We start from the raw sequence: 21,042 nt of genomic DNA on the forward strand, positions 1-21,042 counted from the left end.
ATTAATTTGGATATGTACTACTTTTCCTTCTGCATTGCACATGCCATGCACTACGGGGGCATGTTTTGTATATTCGATAAATCAAGGATCAGACAGATCACTTTAAAAGTGTGTCCCTTAATTCATTAACTTACAACTAAAAATGGGTTGATGCAAATCTTGAGTTTCAAGCTTCTGAACACCTGTCCCATAATGGCATAATCTCATCTCTTTATGTAACATCTTGCTTTGTCTTCGATCCTTTTTTCATTTCTTCTCTTCTCTCACTCAAATAAAAGCTATGGAAAGGACAGTACCTAACGCCACAAAGTTTATTCTTAAATTCTTTACATCTTTGCCTCTTCTTTGTTTCTTTTTTCAAATGGAAGAATGTCAATGTGCTTGTTGTTGTTCACCATCAAATACAAAACCACGATCTGGGGTTACAAAATTTGAGTTCAAATTTCAAAATTCCAAGGGCATATGGCCTGTGGTCCGTGGATATATCATATGATATGTATCAAATGCCAAATTGTGTCCAAAGCATTCCTAGCCCTTCGATTGTCATCGGGTTGTGATCGATGATGTGGTGGTCCTATTCATCATGGTGGTCAAACAAGCCAACCTCGTTATGGGTGCAGTCAATCAGGTTCTTTGGGGCCAAAAAAAGGACCCCACCATGAGTTCTGTCGATCCCAAAGCCTGTTAGGCCATAAGTAGGTTAATGATGCAGGTGTTGGGGCAAAATCCCCAACTTGGTCTTGGGACCATATTATTGATTACAAAAGTTTCATGATGTCATTCTCTTGGTCATCATCTGGGAATTTCGTAGTGGTTCTAAACTTAGAGGTTGAGAGAAAAACTCTCAAAAAATAAAGTAATTAAGAATAATGTGTCTCACTCGTGAGAGAGATAAACATGGATGATTGTGTTTGACCAAAAACAAACAGAAAAAAAGAAAGAATGATTGTGTATAATTTATGGTATTTATATCAATGAATACATTTTATCTCGAAATTTTGTAATATGCTAAATTAAGAACTAAGAGATGATACGCGTTTAACAACAAAAGAAAGAGAAATATAGATTATTATATATAATTTATAGCGTTTAACGAAAAAAGAGAAATACTGTACACATGATATTGTATACAACTTTATGACTTCCAGACTAGTTATTAGTGAATTAGCTAGCATGTTCCGCATCCATTCTCATGCATTTGAAACCAAAACAAGAGTGAGAAAAAGAAGATTACGTGTGGTATGTGACTAGAACGACCAATAGTCTAAGATTATGTGCACTTTCTCTTCAACTAAGAAATCAACGGCATGTATCTATATATACACAAGTCTGCTACAAGATCACACTGCGGTCAGAGTCTTATGCGCATGCGCGACACTTCCAGCGGTGACTGCGGCGCAGTACATAGCAAGCAAACAAAGTCACAAAAATTCTCTTCTTCATATAACTCTACCAAATTAATTAATTGACCAATCTAGTGGTCGGTGGACAGGATCTCAAGCCCCAGCCTTTTGTTATTTTTGTTATAAATATTTTCATTTTTAATTAAAAGAAAAAGCCCTATTCTAGTTTCTCTTTGTTCTCTAGCTATCTGTCAGCATGATTGTTGTCTCTGTTGTTTCTGCTGGGTCCCAGCATTGTCCAGTGAACCCGACGGAGCGTCCCTCGGATTTGATGTAACCCTAGACATTCTTGCATCGTCTTCTTGTGCATATTTTTGTCCTCTTTGTTGATTGTAGCTTCAGGCTTGTGTACGTAGTCAATATTAATTAATTGTTAACTCTTTGAGAATCTTGTGATTAGTGAATCTAGAGTGAATTTGGATTGTTTTGAGTGCGATGCTGCTTGTATTAGTCAATCAAATAGGCTAAGCAACCAAGTGACTTATTTAGCGGATTGACACAATATTTTTAGATATGTATAGCGTGTTGCATAAGGATTATGTTCACATTGTGTCTTATCTTAGATCTTTACCATTGAGGGATATTTTTAAATTATTTTATTTAAGGGACACTAGTCTAATTTTTTTTCAATGATCCAAACCATCTATTTTTTAAGTCTTCATTCAAAGATCATCCTTAAAAAAATTAGACAAATTGAAAATCATCAAGGCATCTAATTGAGACCAACAAAATCAATGAACATGATGCTTCAAGAAAGTACTTAAATTTCAATAATTTAATTGAATGGCAAAATGATATCGGATTCAAGTGATTTTTGTGTAGAGATGATCTTTGAATGAATATTTACAAAAATAGACGGTTTGGAATAGTGAAATATAAGGTGGAGTAGGTCCTACAAAGATGTCACCTTAGCAGCAAACTCGTCTATGTAGAAAAATTGCTCAAAAATAGTAAAGTCTTGATCACCACCGAGATCCCAGAGCCCCAACACAAAGGAACTCGGCAAGAAAGGAACAGAGATTGCAGCCAATAGCCCTAGCTGCCTAAAATCAGAACCAACACCGAAGATCCTATAACGCACAAAAGACATACATTTTATCTCGAAATTTTGGGTATGTGCACAATATGACCAATCCGCATGTTACCATCAAAGATAATAGTGGTTTTATTTTTCAAAATTCATTGAAATATTAACTATCAATCGACAAATTACGGTTCTGGATCATCCCACTTGAAAATATGCAATTACTTCCTTTAAGATTAAGCCATTGATTAGCAGTACATGCGTGCATCACATGGTTGGCGGCTTGAGAGAAATCCACATCCAATTTCCACCGCACGCCATATATTAATTACCTAATCCATATTAATCCTCGACTATAATTGGTTTCATACCACCAAAAGCTATATCACCATACTGATTGATATATTTTGGGTTGCACGTATAATCAGAAACGAATCAAGAATTTTTTTTCAATTTTTTTAAAAATCTTTTCCTTGACCTGTGTCTCAATGAAGGCATGTATTAATGTGAAGATACTTACCGGTTTCAAACTTCTTCAGATGATCCCAAACCTTGGCCTTCTTTTTCTCGGCGGCAGAATCACAAGTGGACCTGAAGAAATATAGAGTAGAGAGGGATAACAAGTTAGTGCTAGTGCTAGACAAAGCTTTTACGAATGCGACAATGACTATGACCTTCTCGGCAGAGCTACTTTGTAGCAACGAAAGTGGAGCTCGAAACCCCGGGCCTTCTTTTTCTCGGAGGCATTCTCGGCACAATGCCGCCATAATAAGAGAAGAGAGAGATACAGAGAGAGAGAGAGAGGGGGGCACGAAGAAAGCATCTATTGAAACACAAGTTTGTTTAAACTTGATATGTACGAGCCAATTACACCAACAGTTTTCACCGGTGAATTAAAACAAGTAAATCAAGTAAGGCGCTGACTTAAACACTAATATAAGAGAAAGAAGTGAGACTTACAACAGCAGTCACATTACAATGATTACATTACCCACCAATGGCAGGCAACTCCACGAACAATAGTAAAGATAGCAGTGCTCATACATATGCACTCGAACCAGTAGACGAAAATATCCTCTCTTTTTTTGTCAAAAGATGAAAATAATTTCAATAAATAAAGATGAGTATTGAAAAAAAAAATGTAAGTTGGATTCAAGCGTTTTCAAGTGCGGGGTAATTACTAATTATTAATTGTTATATTTTATATTTCAGATTCGTGAGACATGCATTGCATCCGTGTGTGACTTGTGTAACGAAATTAGTGATAGCAATTTTAAGATGTTTTAACATTACAAAATTAACGATAACAAATACATCTTTCAACCTTGTCGATCGGTTGGTACAACCCAACTAACTCAAGATAATTAAGCTAACATCATGCACTAATTACAAAGAAAATATAGTTAATAAGCCGATTACAATCAATCTTGTCTCATTTTGCTAAAAACAAAATAAGGTCTAAAGAGAAGCTATATATTTATAGGTGTATGTCAGTCCACTACAGTGAGGGCTTGATAACGTTCATCAGAGATAGCTAATTCCATGAGATAGTCGGGGCCAATTTCGCCTTCATTGTCGAGAAAGTGCTTGAGCAGATTAGAGAAGCCATTGAGAATGGACACCCCCGGTTGTGTACGAGGCGCCACCGGCTTCTCCGGGTTGTACTTTGACAAAGTCCAAAACACCATGTGTGGCACAACATCTCCGTACCCTTTCTCCTTATACTTGCTCTGTACCTGGTAATCAATCTCCCAAGAAGTTTGGGCCACGCTGGCACTATCAAAGTCCGCGTGACTCAACACCAACACCTTCTTGATCATCTGATCCGGCTTCAAGTTCTCATTCACAGCCACTTGGAGAATCAAATCAAACAGCTTCTCAAAATCAAGGTCGACACCGCAGGTCATCCTCCTCACAAACTCGTACTTGTACCTAAGATCGTCGCCGCCTTGTATGGAATGTAGTGAGCCTCACGACTGAATTGGATCACCTTTCCTGTCCATGGCTCTTCAGTCAGTTCAGACAGCAAGAGCCCCAAAGCAATGGAGACCTCCAAGGAGACCTCGTCGTCCATGAATCTGGGGTGGACATCACATACAGCCAACCAGTTTTTGAACTTGCCCTGCTTTGAGTAGACGTCCTCCACCATTTACTTCCACTGGAGCTCAGCAGCGCGGCCGAAATTCCAATGGTGCACGTAGCCTGTGATCTCATGCGGAAGCAGAGCCTCCGCCAACAAGGACGAGGAGGACGAAATCTTGCCAGCACTGCCACTGCAGCAGCAGCTGGCTTTCACCTTTTCCAAATAGGTCTCAACAGCACTGGCCTCGTCTGGTGGATGACTGGGCAAAGTAGGCCTTCTTCAAGGAGGGCAAAACCTCATCCTTGAGTCGCTTGACCATGACCCTGTCGGCATATTTGGCCTTGGCCCGTTTTCCTTTACCATGACCTCCATCTAATTCTAATTTGTGATATTCTTCTGGCGGGAAAAACTTCCTAGCAATGCTTTCAAGCAGCAAAGTGATGTTGTAGTCGCGGTTGGCCAACCTGCCGTAGTTTGACAAGGCATAATGCATATCGCATGCGGCCAAGGTTATTCTGTCGTCATTATCAGATTCAGATAATTGCTTCAATTTGTTGTTTTTGTTTTGCTCCTCCTCCGTCTCCTTGAATTTCAATTTCTCCATATCAGACGTGAATATCTCGGCCAAAAGATCCGAAATCTGGTCGTGCAACAATTGATAATCGCGGTCATGCTTGTACAGCTTAACAGCCTTGTGCAACAATTGATAACGGTTGTAGCCCCGACGGGGAGTAGTCTTGTAAATGTCTTGGCCTTCTCGAAGGATGTGGTACACAATGTTCATTGAGGTGGAAAAAGCCCGGAAGGACCGGACAATAGACGCCAGGTTGCACAATAGTGTCTTGGGGTGGTTGTGGTGGAGCCAAAACGCAGCCGTGTAGAAGGCAGAGAGATTGAACTTTCCATCCAGTATGTTGCAGACGAGCATGAGGGCGGTTAGGGGATTGTGGGACCAGGCCAGCGGTAGCACTTGCTTCACATAATTACACGAGGCCTCCATTACGGCCGGGTCATGAACGTCTTCTTCCCCGACGTTGTAAAAGAGATCAAGGCATGGGTTGTTGTTGTTGTTGTTGACAAGCTCAGGGTGTGTCTCTGCCTCTGGCTTCGACATGGTTTTTATTAGGGTTTTGGTTTGGTTTGCTTCTTCTGTGTTGTTCTTGTTGTGTTGTCTTGTGTGTATCTCTGTGTATACGAAGTCTCCCTGTTAATATAGGAATGAATAGAATTAATAATTTTCGACAAAAAAAAAAAATATATATATATATATATAATAATAAGAATAGGAAGAAATCTCCTTGTTAATATAGGAATGAATAGAAATAATAAGGAAAGTATCAAGTAAGCCAGCCATTACCTATGTCTTGTAGGACTAATTTCTTTATAATATATATAGTTAATAAAATTATTATAGCCTGAACAAGTAAGCAAATCAAACATACCCAAATTGATGATCTTTTAATTTGGTTGGATTTGATTGGAGGATTCGGATCTTTTGCTTGTTTGTTCTCTACTTTGATCTCCTCTGAATTTATGTATGGGCTGAAGGTTGGTAAAAATAATAAGGGAGTTTCACTAAAACACCTAAAATGGAGTCTAAAATTATAAAAAAAAACCCAAGCACTATTTAAACATATAAACACACCCAAAACCCATCATTACACACACTCAAAATCCATTTATAAACACACCCAAAAAGTTGATTTTGGGGTTGATTTTGGGTGTGTTTCTATGTTTAAATAATGCTTGGGTTTTTTTATAAATACATGTCTAGGATTGGGTTTATTTATAAATTTGTAAAATAATAAAGTGATTAGACAAATACAATAATTAGGGCCTTGATTAGGACCTATTTTAATATATATACATATTATCATGCCTCATTAGGCAAAAAAAATTGGTTTTCAATATGAATAAAACAGAGAGCAAGTACCTTGAACAACAATGCACGATGACGGGCTAATCCAATTGTCAGAAAACCAAGTGGCAAAACCATGCTACCAATGGTAGCTTTCAAATTGTAACTAAGACTTTGCCATACTCTACATGTTGTCAGGATCCGCAACTGGTCCACCCATGTAGTCAGCAACTAAAAGAGCAAGTTTGAGCACCAGATTGCTGTTTACAAAAACTAGAGGATCTGAACTTGATTTTACAGCCATTTCTAGGGCCATCTGTTCAAGTTTCAACAAGTTCGCATCGGCAGCTCTGTTGACTAAAACTGCTTCCCAGGTGACACTATCTGAAACAGGTGTTCCTTGCAGAACAACAAGAGAAGGCATTCTCTCTGTGTTTGCCCGTTTTGCGTTCACTCCTGTGATGGAAGGGCAAAGTTCCCCACTGCCTTGAGAACCATAGATGGTTGACAAGTCGCTTTCTTTGGTGTCGCGTGCTGCTAGCAAAACAAATTCTAGCGACTTAGTTTGGAGTAGATAACTTGCGCCCAAGTTCTGATTTACTGCAAACAAGCGATTGTGAATTTGGGTGAGAATATCTCCCAAGTAAGTTCTTTTTCTTGTCTCAGACGGGTGAGGACTTTAACAATTTATCTCGTATAAACAGGCTTTCGGCCGAATGGTTGATGGAATTTAAATGTTTGAGAAGTGATGGGATTTAAACTGCTTTTGCGTGATGGAATTTGAATTTTTTTAGTGAACGCCTTTTACAAAACTATAACAATAAATACTCATGCTAGAGAGATGAAGATACAATTGGAACTCCATTTACTGCTGGATGGGAGGCTACATACATTTGGAAATGTCCGGGACCGGAATCGTCCGCCGATTGAAATGTCCGGCTGGATGGAATGTTGACAACTCGATTGCTAAGTTTCAACTTTAAATCGATACAAAGGTTGGTTCTGGCAGAGCTTCAATGTACTTTAAGCTTTTGTGAAGTTTGAGTGGTGAACTGCGGCTTCTTGGCGTATGGTCATTCTCGAGGATTTCAGTGGGCTAGAGACTGCACTGTGAAATTTGAATGACTTATTTTCTAAGTCTGAACCTTGGGAATTCTAATCTAAAGCTGGTTTTCACTTGGAATTCAAGTGAGCTTCTGGCTGAGTTGTTTGTTTGTGTCTTGGCTCAATGAGCTTTGGCTTGCTTCAGTGTTTTGAAGTCATTTTGAGTTTTTGTTTTTGATTGATTTTCTGGTTTTTTGAGTGTCCTCTACCCTGTCCACTCCTCCTTGTATTTATAGAAAAATTGTTTCTTCTCTGGAGTAGGGTGATTATGTTTTTTTATTGGGCGGCAAAGATATTTTCCCCATTTTCCTCCTCTTCTTCAATTACAGGTGATAGGCTTTCAGATAGGTGATCACTTCTGTTTTTATTGCCCTTACAGCTCCACCTTCTGCTTATCCTCTCTCGAGATTGTAACTGCGTATCTATCTTGGGAGATTTACCTTCTCTGTAAAGACAGAAAAAATCTCTGTATATACATATATAAGGGGACTTAATCTTGATTCTTCTTGATGTCACGAACCCTTGATCACTTCTTCTATGGCGATTGTTATTGCTGACTTTTTCATTTCAGAGGCTGCCTTTCTGACTTTTCATCCTGACTTACGCCATTGCGACTTTTATCCCAGAGGCTGCCATGTGGGATTGTTCCCTCTTGTCTGGACTCCTCTTCCTATTATGTTGGGCCTGTGAGGCCCAACTCAGCTTTGTTTGTTCTGATGGGCCTTGGGCTGGATGTGTCAATTTTTGGCCCAAACAATGCCCCCTTAAGTTTGAATCGTTTTTGGAACGGTTTCAGACTTAAATGACATGGCCATTAAATTGGCGCGTGGTAAATTCCCCCGTTAACGGAAAACAGAAGTAGAAGTACAACAAAGGGACAAACTCAAAGACAGAAGTAGAAACAAAGGACAAACTTAAAGACAGAAGTGGAAGTACAACAAAAAAGGGACAAACTTAAAAGACAGAAGTAGAAACAAGGGTAATTTTGAAAGGAACCAAAAGATTTCTAGTGTAATCTTGTGTCTATCCCGGTCTGTTTGTACAGCCTGCGCATCCCACATGGTTGGATAAAACTTTTTTAACCATTTGCCATTGATTGGGGCCGTATGAACTTCTCCATCCCTATCCTGCAACCTGTATGCCCCCATTCAGGATCGGTTGATTATGAAAGGGCCTTCCCATGTAGGTGACCATTTTCCATAACCAGCCACATGGGTTCCGAAGCAGAACTGCCTTCCAGACTATCTCCCTTCTTCAAAACTCTTGTCCCTGACTCTCTTGTTGTAGGCCCTTGATACAGCCTGCTTTTCCGCCAGGGAGTTTGTTGAGAGTGTCTATTACGCTGCATCCAATCCTTCCAGTTCCAGGCATAGCACGGGAGTAGTTTTCTCCTACTAAGTCATGTTGGTGAGCAATTCGAGGGACTGAGTTATCTCCATAGCGAATTGCATCATGACCGTAGGTTAACGCATAGGAGTCATGCGATCGCTTCTCTTTTGAAGTTCTATATGCCTGAGTTTCGACTTCTCATGCCATTGTTTGATTCTTCTCAAGCATTTTCCGATAATGTTGATGATCACTTTGTTGCTTGATTCCGCCTGTCCATTGGCTTGGGCATAATAAGGAGTGGATTGGAGCAGTCTGAATTTGAATGCCTCTGCCATGTCCAGCATTTCTCTGGATATGAAGGAAGATCCTCTATCAGTTGTGATTGATTCTGGGATGCCAAATCTTTGGATAATCTGCTCTTCTATGAAAGTGATGATCTCTTGAGATGTAGTAGATTTAACAGCCTTGGCTTCCACCCACTTAGTGAAATAGTCTGTGGCAACAATGATAAAGCAGTGCTGCTGGCTGCTGGCTGGATAGATCTTACCAATGAGATCCATTGCCCATCCTCTAAAGGGCCATGGTTTTACCACTGGATTCATGGGAACTGATGGAGCCTGCTGGACTGGACCGTGTCTTTGACAAGATTCACACCCCTTGGAATAGTTAATGCAATCTTTCATCATGGTTGGCCAGGAGTAGCCATATCTCCTAATTAACCAGCACATTTTTCTCCCACCTTGATGTGCTCCACAGATTCCTTCATGGGTTTCCCCCATAACTTTCATGTATTCTTCCTTTCCGAGGCACCTTAAAAGCACCTCATCCTTGCTCTTTCGGACCAAATCTTCATTCCACATAAGGTAGTTTAAAGCCATGATTCTGACTCTCTTTTCAGAGGGCAAAGTTGGATATCGTAGATAGGTCATGATAGGATTTCTCCAATCATCTTCAGTGATTGTGGCAGAATTGACATCTATCTCCATCCTCTCGCGAGCGGATGGTAGGCTTTTCTTTCCTACCCTGATGATTCTTTGTACACAGTCTTGGGGCATTTGTACACTGTTGCTACAGGCCAATTCATTGGCATAAATTTTCTTCCCTTGGGATATGTTCCCAAGTGGCTTCTCTGAATTCTGTCAGAAGATTCCTAGCTGCCACCAAGTAGACAGCCAAAGAAGGGCTTAGGCACTTGTATTCTCCAGCAATTTGTTTCAAAACTAGCATGGAATCTCCCAGAATTTCCACAGATTGGATTCCTAGTTCTACCAGTATTTCCAAGCCAATGATTAAAGCCTCATATTCTGCCCTGTTGTTGGTGCATTGGAAATCCAATTGGAAAGAATAGCAGTGTCTGATTCCAAGTGGTTCTTCCAAGACAATTCCTGCCCCTGAAGTTATATCAGTTTTTGATCCATCAAAGTATAACTTCCAAGGTGCAAGATGAACTGAGTAGATAGGATTGTTGAGGCAGGTGTGAGCTCTGGTCAATAGATCTGCATTTGCTATGTCTAGAGAGTCCATATTTTCAATCTCCTCTCCGGGATGATCTGCTAGGAAGTCTGCCACAGCTTGTCCTTTGACGGCTTTCGAGGAACATATCGAAGGCAAATTCTGTCAAGGCCAAGGTCCATTTTCCAATTCTGCCTCTCAGCATTGGTCTTGTTAGCATGTATTTGATCAGATCTGTTTTGGCAATGATATAGATGGTGTATGGCAGCATGTAATGTCTGAGCTTTACAGCAGTGAAGTACAAGGCTAGGCAAAGTCTTTCAATTGCAGAATATTTTCTTTCCACTTCGAGTTACTTAGGTAATAAACCTTTGTTCCTTTCCTTCCTTGTTATCTGAACCAATAAACTTCCAATGGATACTTCGATGCAGATATATAGAGCTTGAGTGGTGCCTTTCCTTGGTGGGGACAGAACTGGTGGATTTGAGAGGTAATGCTTGATTTCCTCAAAAGCTTGTTGGTGCTGTTCTTCCCACTAAAAGGTTTGTTCCTGTTTTAATCTTAACAAAGAAGAGAAAGGCTGGATCTTTCCTGCAGAATTGGATATAAATCTCCTCAAAAAATTAATTTTTCCTAAGAGACTTTGCAATTCCTTCTTGTTCCTAGGTGGCAAAGCTTCCATGATGGATCTTGCTTTGTTTTTGTCGATCTCTATGCCTCTTTGGTGGACCAAGAATCCTAGGAAATTTCCCGCTTGAACTCCAAAAACGCATTTCTTTGGGTTCATTTTCAATTTATGTTGCCTCATTCTTAGGAATGCTCTTCTTAGATCTGTCATGTGGTTTCCCTCCTCTGGTGATTTAATCACAACATCATCAATATAAACTTCCAAGGAATGTCCAATCATATCGTGGAAAACAGAATTCATTGCCCTTTGATAGGTAGCCCCTGCATTTCTCAAGCCAAAAGGCATTACAGTGTATTCAAAAGCACCTATATGCCCTGGACACATGAAGGCTGTCTTGTGGATATCTTCTTCTGCCATCATGATCTGATTGTAACCTGCGTTGCCATCCATAAAAGATAGCATCTGGTTGTGGGCAGCTCCATCTACTAGCATGTCTGCCATTGGCATAGGGTACTCATCCTTGGGAGAGGCTTCATTTAGGTTTCGTAATCCACGCAGATTCTGAGCGCCCGATTTTCCTTTTAGAACCGGTACAATGTTAGCTAGCCAATCAGCATAGATGGCAGGCCTGATGAATCCTGCCTTGAGCAGCCTTTCTATTTCTTCTTTGACTTTCATTCTGTGTCCATGGACATCCTCCTTCTGGCCTGCTTGGTGGTAGGTATCCCTCTTTGATTGGCAGCTTGTGTTCTACCAAGTCCCTGTCTAATCCTGGCATCTCATGATAATGCCAAGCAAAACAATCTTTGAACTCTTGCAGAAGTGCAACGAGTTCCTTCTTAAGTGGCTCTTTCAATAGTGCACTGATAAAGGTAGGCCTTGGATCCTCCCCTGTTCCTAAGTTTATTTCCTGCAAAGGATCTTCTACCTCTGGCAGAGAGTCATCCAGTGCGGCTGGTGCAAAATCTAGCACTTCCTCCTGTAGTTCTTCTTCCTCCTGGCTTTCCGTGCTTTCATGAGTGAATTCTGCCATATTGATGGCTGAATTCTGCTCAAAAAACTTCTTTTCCTCCCAGTATATCAACAATCTTTTTGTAATGGACCGGATTGTTGCAGCTCGATCCTTTTCCTGTTGATTGGGACTAGACATTAGTGCCATGGAAATTTAGAACAAAAGGTCTGTTCCAATCCTCCAAGGAATTGGTTAGACCTTCTTCAATGAGCCTCTGGGCCGTGACACCATGGGGGCGGCCGTTCTGGTTGACTCCAAAGAAGGTGAAAGGACCAAGGTCATCATGATAATACCTTGCCTCACAACACATGGCAGAAGGTAGAAATGGCCGTGGATCGGCCTCTATTATCTCCATGTAGCCTTCTTCATTCCATAAAGCTAACTGTTGATGAAGAGTGGAAGGAACACATAGACTCTGGTGAATCCAGTCTCTGCCAAGTAATGCATTGTAAGTGGTAGAGGTAGTTTCTACCACAAAGAATGCAACCTTCAGCTTCTTGCTTCCTACTACAACATCCACATCTAGGATCCCAAGGGTTTTGGTGATGCCTCCTGCGAAATTGGTGACGGTCAGGCGGGTTGGAATTAAGTCCCTTTCTTTCTGCCCATTTTACTCAGCATTCTGTGAGGCAGAAGGTTGATGGCTGCACCTCCATCTACCATAGTTTTGGGAATAGGAACACCTCCAAAGTTTGCTGTTATAAACAAGGGTCTGAGGTGGTTTGCCATTTCTTTGGTTGGTTTGGAGAAGCAAAGCTGATCTGTAGCCAACTTGTGGGTTGTTCTTCACTGCACGCTTGTTTCGCCCCTCTTACGCTTACGCCAACCTGCACTCAAAACTTTCTTGGGAAAATACGTCTCCATCCAGAGTGCTCTCTGTCCTTCTACTGCCCAGAACTTTTCTGGCAGAATGAACACCATATTGATGCCTAGGTCAGCACTTAACAAGTCCTCCAATTCTGCACCGAAGGCCTCAGTTTCAGCATCCAATTCTCCGTCATAATCCATCTGTTCTCCCTCATACTCCTCCGTCCATTCTCCTAGTTCTTCTGTTCCGAGGAGCGCATTCTGGTCATCTGCGATGGTTCATAATCCATTGTTCCTCTTCATACTCCTCAATCCAGTCTACTTGCCCTTCTTCTGGAATAGGATCTTTTTTCCTCTGGTCGGGGAGTTTTAAGTAGATTTTCTGAGGCGGAGGCAGAATGGATAGAAGGTTTCTTCGAGGATTCTGCTCTTTCCAACTTCGTGCTTGAGGCGCTTGTTCATGGGGAAATATCTCGAGTTCTTTCCCTTTTTGGCGAATTGGCCTTTGGAAGCACCTGTGCGTTTTCTCGTTATTGAGGAATGTGCGATCTTGTCTCTGAACCCTCCTCCTTTGGGTTCTGTCACTCCATTGTTGGCTGCCACTTTTCCCGACAGAATACCACCTGCCTTCAATGATGGCTGCCAAAGGTTTATCACTTCTGGGCAACCTTATTGATTTTTCTTCCTTGGGCTGCCTAGTGTTTCTTCTGCTGGATTGGACAGGCCTAGGGTAGCTTCCCTGTCGGCCTTATCTGGGGCGTGGTTTCAATCCGGTCAAAAACACTTGGAGTGGGCAGATCCTGTTTTCCAGGGTCACCTCCAGCCTGACCTCACACTTGCACTGCTGCAGAGCACTATTCCAGCTGAAATGGTTGCTTTTGGTCTTTCCATAGTCTCTTTTGAAACTATTCGCTTCTACTGGGGTCGACCTCTGGTTATTACATCCCTCTTTCGTTCGGCCAATTTAGGTTGACCATATTAATTTGTGGCGGGAAAGGATCTGTGGTGACGGATGGAGGCTTTTCTGCTAGCTTCACCTTCTTTTATTATTCCTTCCGTATAACATCTCTGAAAACAACACAACTATTGATAGAATGATTCCAAGAATTGTGTCATCTGCAATCTGTCATGCCCTTGAGTTCTTCTGGTTTGGGCATTCTGTGAGGCATCTCTATTGCTTTCTGTAGCAACATTTCATCAAACAAAGCATCTACTTTGGTCAGATCGAAAGAATACACCTTGTTCTGCATGGGTTTGTTTGGAACGAACCCTCCTGTGAATGGTGGCGGCTTTTGATCCCTTGGAGGCTTTGTAAGGGTTTTACAACTGATGGGGTGCTTTAATCTTGCCATTTCCGCAACAGCAACCTCTCTCTCCTCCGATTCCTCTGCATCTTCTTCTGACTCCACTTCAATCATATGTATTGAGGAAGAAGGGGATTTGTAATACGTGCCTTTGGAAGAGTTCCTCTTCTGCTGTTCCTCCCTGAGCAATTCCTCGTACTTGGCTGCTTTATCTGCCAGTTCTGCCAGATCTCCAAACAACATCCCATCAAATCTTTTCCTCAAAGAAATTTTGAGGGCAGCCTGAGCCATTTGGATGAAGTGTCTTTCTTCGATGGGGATGCGGCACTTCATTTTGAGCTTCCTGAACCTGTTTATAAAATCTTGGGCAGGTTCATCTTCACTCTGCTTGAGAGCAGCAAGGTCACTGATGGTGACTTCTGGCTGGATCCTGTAATAGTAGTCATGGAAGACACTCTCCATTTGCTCCCAAGTCTGAATAGAATTTGCTGGCAGGTTAGTGTACCAAGTGAAAGCTTGTCCAGAGAGAGAGTTCCCAAAAAGTCTTAGCTTTAACAGTGGGTTATTCTCTATGGCTATGCATTGGGTGGAAAATCTGCCTACATGCTCAACTGATGAAGCATGAGGATCCTCTCCATTGAATAAAGTGAAGTTTGGTACTTTAAAACCTGGGGACAAGGGTATTTGATCGATGTAAGGTGGATATGGCTTCCTATAGGTGGGCCTTTCCCCCCTCCTGGCTTCAGGCTCCATCATCTCCCTGATCATTCTCGCAATGCCCCACGTCATTTAGAGCATTAACGGGAGGAGGTTCATCCTGATACAGGTGAGCAAACCCTGAGCAAATCCACTGATACATTGAGCAAATCGTGGTTCTGCCTATATGGTCTAGCGAACTTCTTCCTGTGCTCTTAGGCTCTTCCAGTCCTTGGTGGTTTCTCGGTTTGCCCCTGCTGTTTACGTTATTGGCATAAGGATAATTTCCCCCTCTGCCTCTCCTTCCTCTTGCGGTAGGGAATGGATTAGGTCCATCCTACGGGCTGTAAGGTAATATTCTGCTGTTCAGGTGCCATAGGGAGATCTTGTGGGGCGCTTGCTGCGGAACAAGTCGTGGTTACGGCGATTCTGCGGGACTTGTCTGGCGCAGAACTCGGCCGTATGGGGCCATACGTTCTTGGCCGAACAATCACTTCCTGTGTCGGCTGGATTTCTCCCGTTACGGCATCCACGGCTACACGTGCACCGAGAGGATTCTCTTGACATGGCCATGCCAATCCTGGTGGGGGACCATAGGGAAGGTCTAGTTGCTGGACCACCTCATTAGGATTGGGAATTCAGCCATGGCGCCTCCGATCCTTCTGAATTGCTGTTGACTGCCATTGCATCATGGTGTCATATTATCTAGGTCTCTTGGCTCCTTTGTGTTGTGACCTCTGTCCGTAACACGAGTCTCGAGTTCATCCTTCAGGCCGGTCCGAACCTCGCTTCTGTCTTTGCCATGTCTTTGAATGGGCATCACTTTCCTCGATTCAATCCTTCCGAGGGCCACTTGGTTTATTTCCATGTCGTGGTGTGGGTTCGGCTAGAGCTTCCAGTATTCATGGGTAGTAAAGAACAATGTATCTTGAGAAGTCCCCAGGCGTGCCAAATTGTTTGCCCGTTTTGCGTTCACTCCTGTGATGGAAGGGCAAAGTTCCCACCGCCTTGAGAACCATAGGGTTGACAAGTCGACTTTCTTTGGTGTCGGCGTGCTCGCTAGCAAAACAAATTCTAGCAGACTTAGTTTGGAGTAGATAACTTGCGCCCCAAGTTACTGATTTCTGCAAACAAACGATTGTGAATTTGGGTGAGGAATATCTCCCAAGTAAGTTCTTTTCTTGCCTCAGACGGGTGAGGACTTTAACAATTTATCTCAGTATAAGCAGTTTCGGCGAATGGTTGATGGAATTTAAAGCTGTTGAGATGATGGGATTTAAAGCTTTTAAGGAATGATGGAATTTGAATCGCTATTTTTAAGCGTAATGCCTTTTACAAAACTATAACAATAAATACTCATGCTAGAGAGATGAAGATACAATTGGAACTCCATTTCTGCCTGGATGGGAGGCTCTGTTTGAATTTGAAATGTCACCGAATCGCCCGGATTGGAAATGTCCGGCTGGATGGAATGTTGACAACTCGATTGCTAAGTTTCAACTTTAAATCGATACCAAAGGTTGGTTCTGGCAGAGCTTCAATGTACTTTAAGCTTTTGTGAAGTTTCTGAGTGGCGAGCTGCGGCTTCTTAGGCGTATGGTATTCTCGAGGATTTCATGGGCTAGAGCGCCTGTGAAATTTGAATGACTTATTTTCTAAGTCTGAACCTTGGGAATTCTAATCTAAAGCTGGTTTTCACTTGGAATTCAAGTGAGCTTCTGGTGAGTTGTTTGTTTGTGTCTTGGCTCAATGAGCTTTGGTTGCTTCAGTGTTTTGAAGTCATTTTGAGTTTTTGTTTTTGATTGATTTTCTGGTTTTTTGAGTGTCCTCTACCCTGTCCACTCCTCCTTGTATTTATAGAAAAATTGTTTCTTCTCTGGAGTAGGGTGATTATGTTTTTTTATTGGCGGCAAAGATATTTTCCCCATTTTCCTCCTCTTCTTCAATTCTGGTGATAGGCTTTGGATAGGTGATCACTTCCTGTTTTTAGCTGCCCATACGGACAGCTCCTGCTTTCTGCTTATCCTCTCTCGAGATTGTAACTGCGTATCTATCTTGGGAGATTTACCTTCTCTGTAAAAGACAGAAAAAATCTATGTATATACATATATAAGGGGACTTAATCTTGATTCTTCTTGATGTCACGAACCCTTGATCACTTCTTCTATGGCGATTGTTATTGCTTGACTTTTTCATTTGAGGCTGCCTTTGCTGACTTTTCATCCTGTGACTTACGCCATTGCGACTTTTATCCCGAGGCTGCCATGTGGATTGTTCCCTCTTCAGTGCGGACTCCTCTTCCTATTATGTTGGGCTGTGAGGCCCAACTCACTGTTTGTTACGATGGGCCTTGGTGGATGTGTCGATTTTTGGCCCAAACACTCTGAGGTTGACGTACTCAGTCAAAATCCCATACAGATCATAGAAACCACCCAAGAACTTGTCATCATAGCTAAGAGCAATGTAATTCTGTGAAGAATGGATAAATCTACGATATGAGACAGGTTAGAAAGGAATAAAATATTACAAAACTGAAGAAACAAAATTAAATTTAAGAACACTGCTATACATGATTGCTTGCTCCCATATGTTTAAGATGTTATGTTTTAGAATATCATGGAAATATTCACACACTATTCTGTCACATGTGGCCTAGGTGGGGAATTATGATTTCACCATGCTTTATGCTTTATGAGTTAAATGAAATTAATCAGAGTCACAGATGACAATTTCTAAAAGCATGCTTTATGATTCACCATGCATCTATAAGAAGACACCTTAACTAAAGGTAAATAAGCCCCAACAGTAACAAATAACATAGATTAGGCTAAATCTTCTTCTAATAACAGCCAACTGAAACCATTTTATGTTCAAGGTTTCAATATCCATCTAGGCATACTAACTAGTTTATTAGGAACTATGTATGGATGGACCAACCAAAAATATACTCACGTCTGCCATCATTAGACCTTTTTGCTAAGGACGTTACGAGATTGGTTTGTCGAATTGGAAGCCATAGCACTCCAAAATCCAGCCCTTTTCATTAATGTGATCTCATCGGCCTAAATAAACAAACATCCATCAAAACTGAGATATACATAAGCGAATGACCTTTTCAAACTCCACATAGGTTTCTCCAGGTGCAATGGGCATCAAAGTGGAAAACGAGGAAATTGCTGCTTGCTGTTCAAATGAATTAGAGCTGGACAACCACATTGGTCCCAGTAGGGTCTGCACATGATAACCACTAAGGGTTTAGTCACAAAATTCAATGCAAAAACACTATTTCAAGATGCCTTGAATTAATAGAATACCTATCTAAACTTATTCAGTTACCTAGACAAAACTTATCTATATTAAAGAAAAGTCTAACACGGGAATCTCTACAGATCATACTTCACCAAATTGAAGGATGATGGTCCTATTTAAGCAAACACAACCTCAACTAGCCCATTACTAGTTTGTGTAGGTGCGGTATGTGACTTTTGGGGTTGATAGCTTGGTCCGAAACAGAAAGGAAGAATCCGACCTTTGGGATGGGAGTAAAGGATGTCAGGCAATGGACTACTTGCTGGACCTAAATATCTCTCTGTAAGACAATTATACAGGCTTTGTTTCCATCAGGACCATGTTAAAATCCCAAACTAGTTCCTCTTGACTGACAACTGTTATAATGGTTGGCAACCTCGCATCAATCCTTTTAAAGATAAAAGTACTTCTTTAGAAGTCTGTAGGCTTTAACATATACCATTGGCTAAAACGTAAAGCAAATGGGGCCGGTAAGGGAAATTGAATGCTAGCGTAGCCCACATTAGACTAGTAATAGTATCAAGTAAAGATGACTATTGTAACAAGATGTAAAGTTATGGTGAAGCGCTTTGCGGTCTAATTACTAATTACTAATTGTTATATGTAACAAAACTAATGATAACAATTAAAAAGACGTTTTACCATTACAAAAATAATGATTTATTAACAAATCTTTCAATCTTGGCGAACTAACTCAAGATAATTAAGCTAAGAGCAGCACTAATTAAAAAGAAAAGATAATAATAATAAGCCAATTACAATAAATCTCAGTCCACTATTGTGAAACCTTGATAAGGTTCATCAGATATGGCTAATTCCATGAGATGGTCGGGGCCAATTTCGCCTTCATTGTCGATGAAGAGCTTGAGCAGATTGTTAGAGAAGCCATTGAGAATGGACACTCCCGGTTGTGTACGAGGCGCCACCGGCTTCTCCGGGTTGTACTTTGACAAAGTCCAAAACACCATGTGTGGCACAACATCTCCGTACCCTTTCTCCTTATACTTGCTCTGTATTGCCTGGTAATCAATCTCCCAAGAAGTTTGTGCCACACTGGCACTATCAAAGTCCGCGTGACTCAGCACCAACACCTTCTTGATCATCTGAGCCGGCTTCAAGTTCTCATTCACAGCCACTTCGAGAATCAAATCAAACATCTTCTCAAAATCTAGGTCGACACCGCAGGTCATCCTCCTCACAAACTCGTACTTGTACCTAAGATCGTCACCGCCTTGTATGGAATGTAGCTGAGCCTCACGACTGAATTGGATCACCTTTCCTTTCCATGGCTCTTCACTCAGTTCAGACACCAAGAGCCCCAAAGCAATGGAGACCTCCAAGGAGACCTCGTCGTCCATGAATCTGGGGTGGACATCACATACAGCCAACCAGTTTTTGAACTTGCCCTGCTTTGAGTAGACGTCCTCCACCATTGACTTCCACTGGAGCTCAGCAGCGCGGCCGATATTCCAATGGTGCACTTGGCCTGTGATCTCATGCGGAAGCAAAGCATCCGCCAACAAGGACGAGGAGGACGAAATCTTGCCAGCACTGCCACTGCAGCAGCAGCTGGCTTTCACCTTCTCCAAATAGGTCTCAATAGCACTGGCCTCGTCTGGTGGATGACCCTGGGCAAAGTAGGCCTTCTTCAAGGAGGGCAAAACCTCATCCTTGAGCCGCTTGACCATGACCCTGTCGGCATATTTGGCCTTGGCCCGTTTTCCTTTACCATGATCTCCATCTAATTCTAATTTGTGATATTCTTCTGGCGGGAAAAACTTCCTGGCAATGCTTTCAAGCAGCAAAGTGATGTTGTAGTCGCGGTTGGCCAACCTGCCGTAGTTTGACAAGGCATAATGCATATCGCATGCGGCCAAGGTTATTCTGTCGTCATTATCAGATTCAGATAATTGCTTCAATTTGTTGTTTTTGTTTTGCTCCTCCTCCGTCTCCTTGAATTTCAATTTCTCCATATCAGACTTGAATATCTCGGCCAAAAGATCCGAAACCTGGTCGTGCAACAATTGATAATCGCGATCATGCTTGTACCGCTTAACAGCCTTGTGCAACAATTGATAACGGTTGTAGCCCCGAGGGGGAGTAGTCTTGTAAATGTCTTGGCCTTCTCGAAGGATGTGGTACACAATGTCCATTGAGGTGGAAAAAGCCCGGAAGGACCGGACAATAGACGCCAGGTTGCACAATTGTCTTGGGGTGGTTGTGGTGGAGCCAAAACGCAGCCGTGTAGAAGGCAGAGAGATTGAACTTTCCATCCAGTATGTTGCAGACGAGCTTGAGGGCGGTTAGGGGATTGTGGGACCAGGCCAGCGGTAGCACTTGCTTCACATAATTACACGAGGCCTCCATCACGGCCGGGTCGTGAACGTCTTCTTTCCCGACGTTGTAAAAGAGATCAAGGCATGGGTTGTTGTTGTTGTTGACAAGCTCAGGGTGTGTCTCTGCCTCTGGCTTCGACATGGTTTTGGTTTTGTTTGCTTCTTCTGTGTTGTTCTTGTTCTTGTTGTGTTGTCTTGTGTGTATCTCTCCGTTAATTTATATAGGAATACGAAGTCTCCCTGTTAATATAGGAATGAATAGAAATAATAATTTTCGACCGAAAAAAGAAAGAATAGAAATAATAATAAGAATAGGAAGAAATCTCCCTGTTAATATAGGAATGAACATAAGTAATAAGGAAAGTATTAAAATGAATAGAAATAATAAGGAAAGAAATAGCCATTACCTATGTCTTGTAGGACTAATTTCTCTATAATATATATAGTTAATAAAATTATTATAGCCTGAACAAGTAAGCAAATCAGACATACCCATATTAATAAAATTATTATAGCCTGAGCAAGCGCTACTCCAGTGCCTGCATCATCATATATCGAAACAAAATTATAAATCCATCATAACATGTTTGCTGTAACTTAAGTCAATATACAGCATAAGAAATCAACTTCTACATCTTTTGAAAATCAAGCAGTACAAAGTGGAAGACCAAACGCGGAACAGGGAGACAAATAAAAC

General features: G+C 41.7%; 1 protein-coding gene and 1 pseudogene across 1 annotated transcript; both read right to left on the reverse strand.

The window, feature by feature from the left end:
* Nucleotides 1-3,917: 3,917 nt before the first annotated feature.
* On the reverse strand, nt 3,918-5,624 carry LOC148915346 (uncharacterized; annotated as a pseudogene).
* Nucleotides 5,625-18,764: 13,140 nt separating this feature from the next.
* On the reverse strand, nt 18,765-20,479 carry LOC103338377 (uncharacterized). The gene has a single exon (XM_008241574.2). It carries the CDS (start codon nt 20,280-20,282, stop codon nt 18,777-18,779), a length of 1,506 nt encoding a protein of 501 aa, XP_008239796.2. The 5' UTR covers nt 20,283-20,479; the 3' UTR covers nt 18,765-18,776.
* Nucleotides 20,480-21,042: the final 563 nt, after the last annotated feature.

Source organism: Prunus mume, linkage group LG7 (genome assembly GCF_029339155.1).
Source record: "Prunus mume cultivar Tortuosa linkage group LG7, ASM2933915v1, whole genome shotgun sequence".
Classification (NCBI taxonomy): domain Eukaryota; kingdom Viridiplantae; phylum Streptophyta; class Magnoliopsida; order Rosales; family Rosaceae; genus Prunus; species Prunus mume.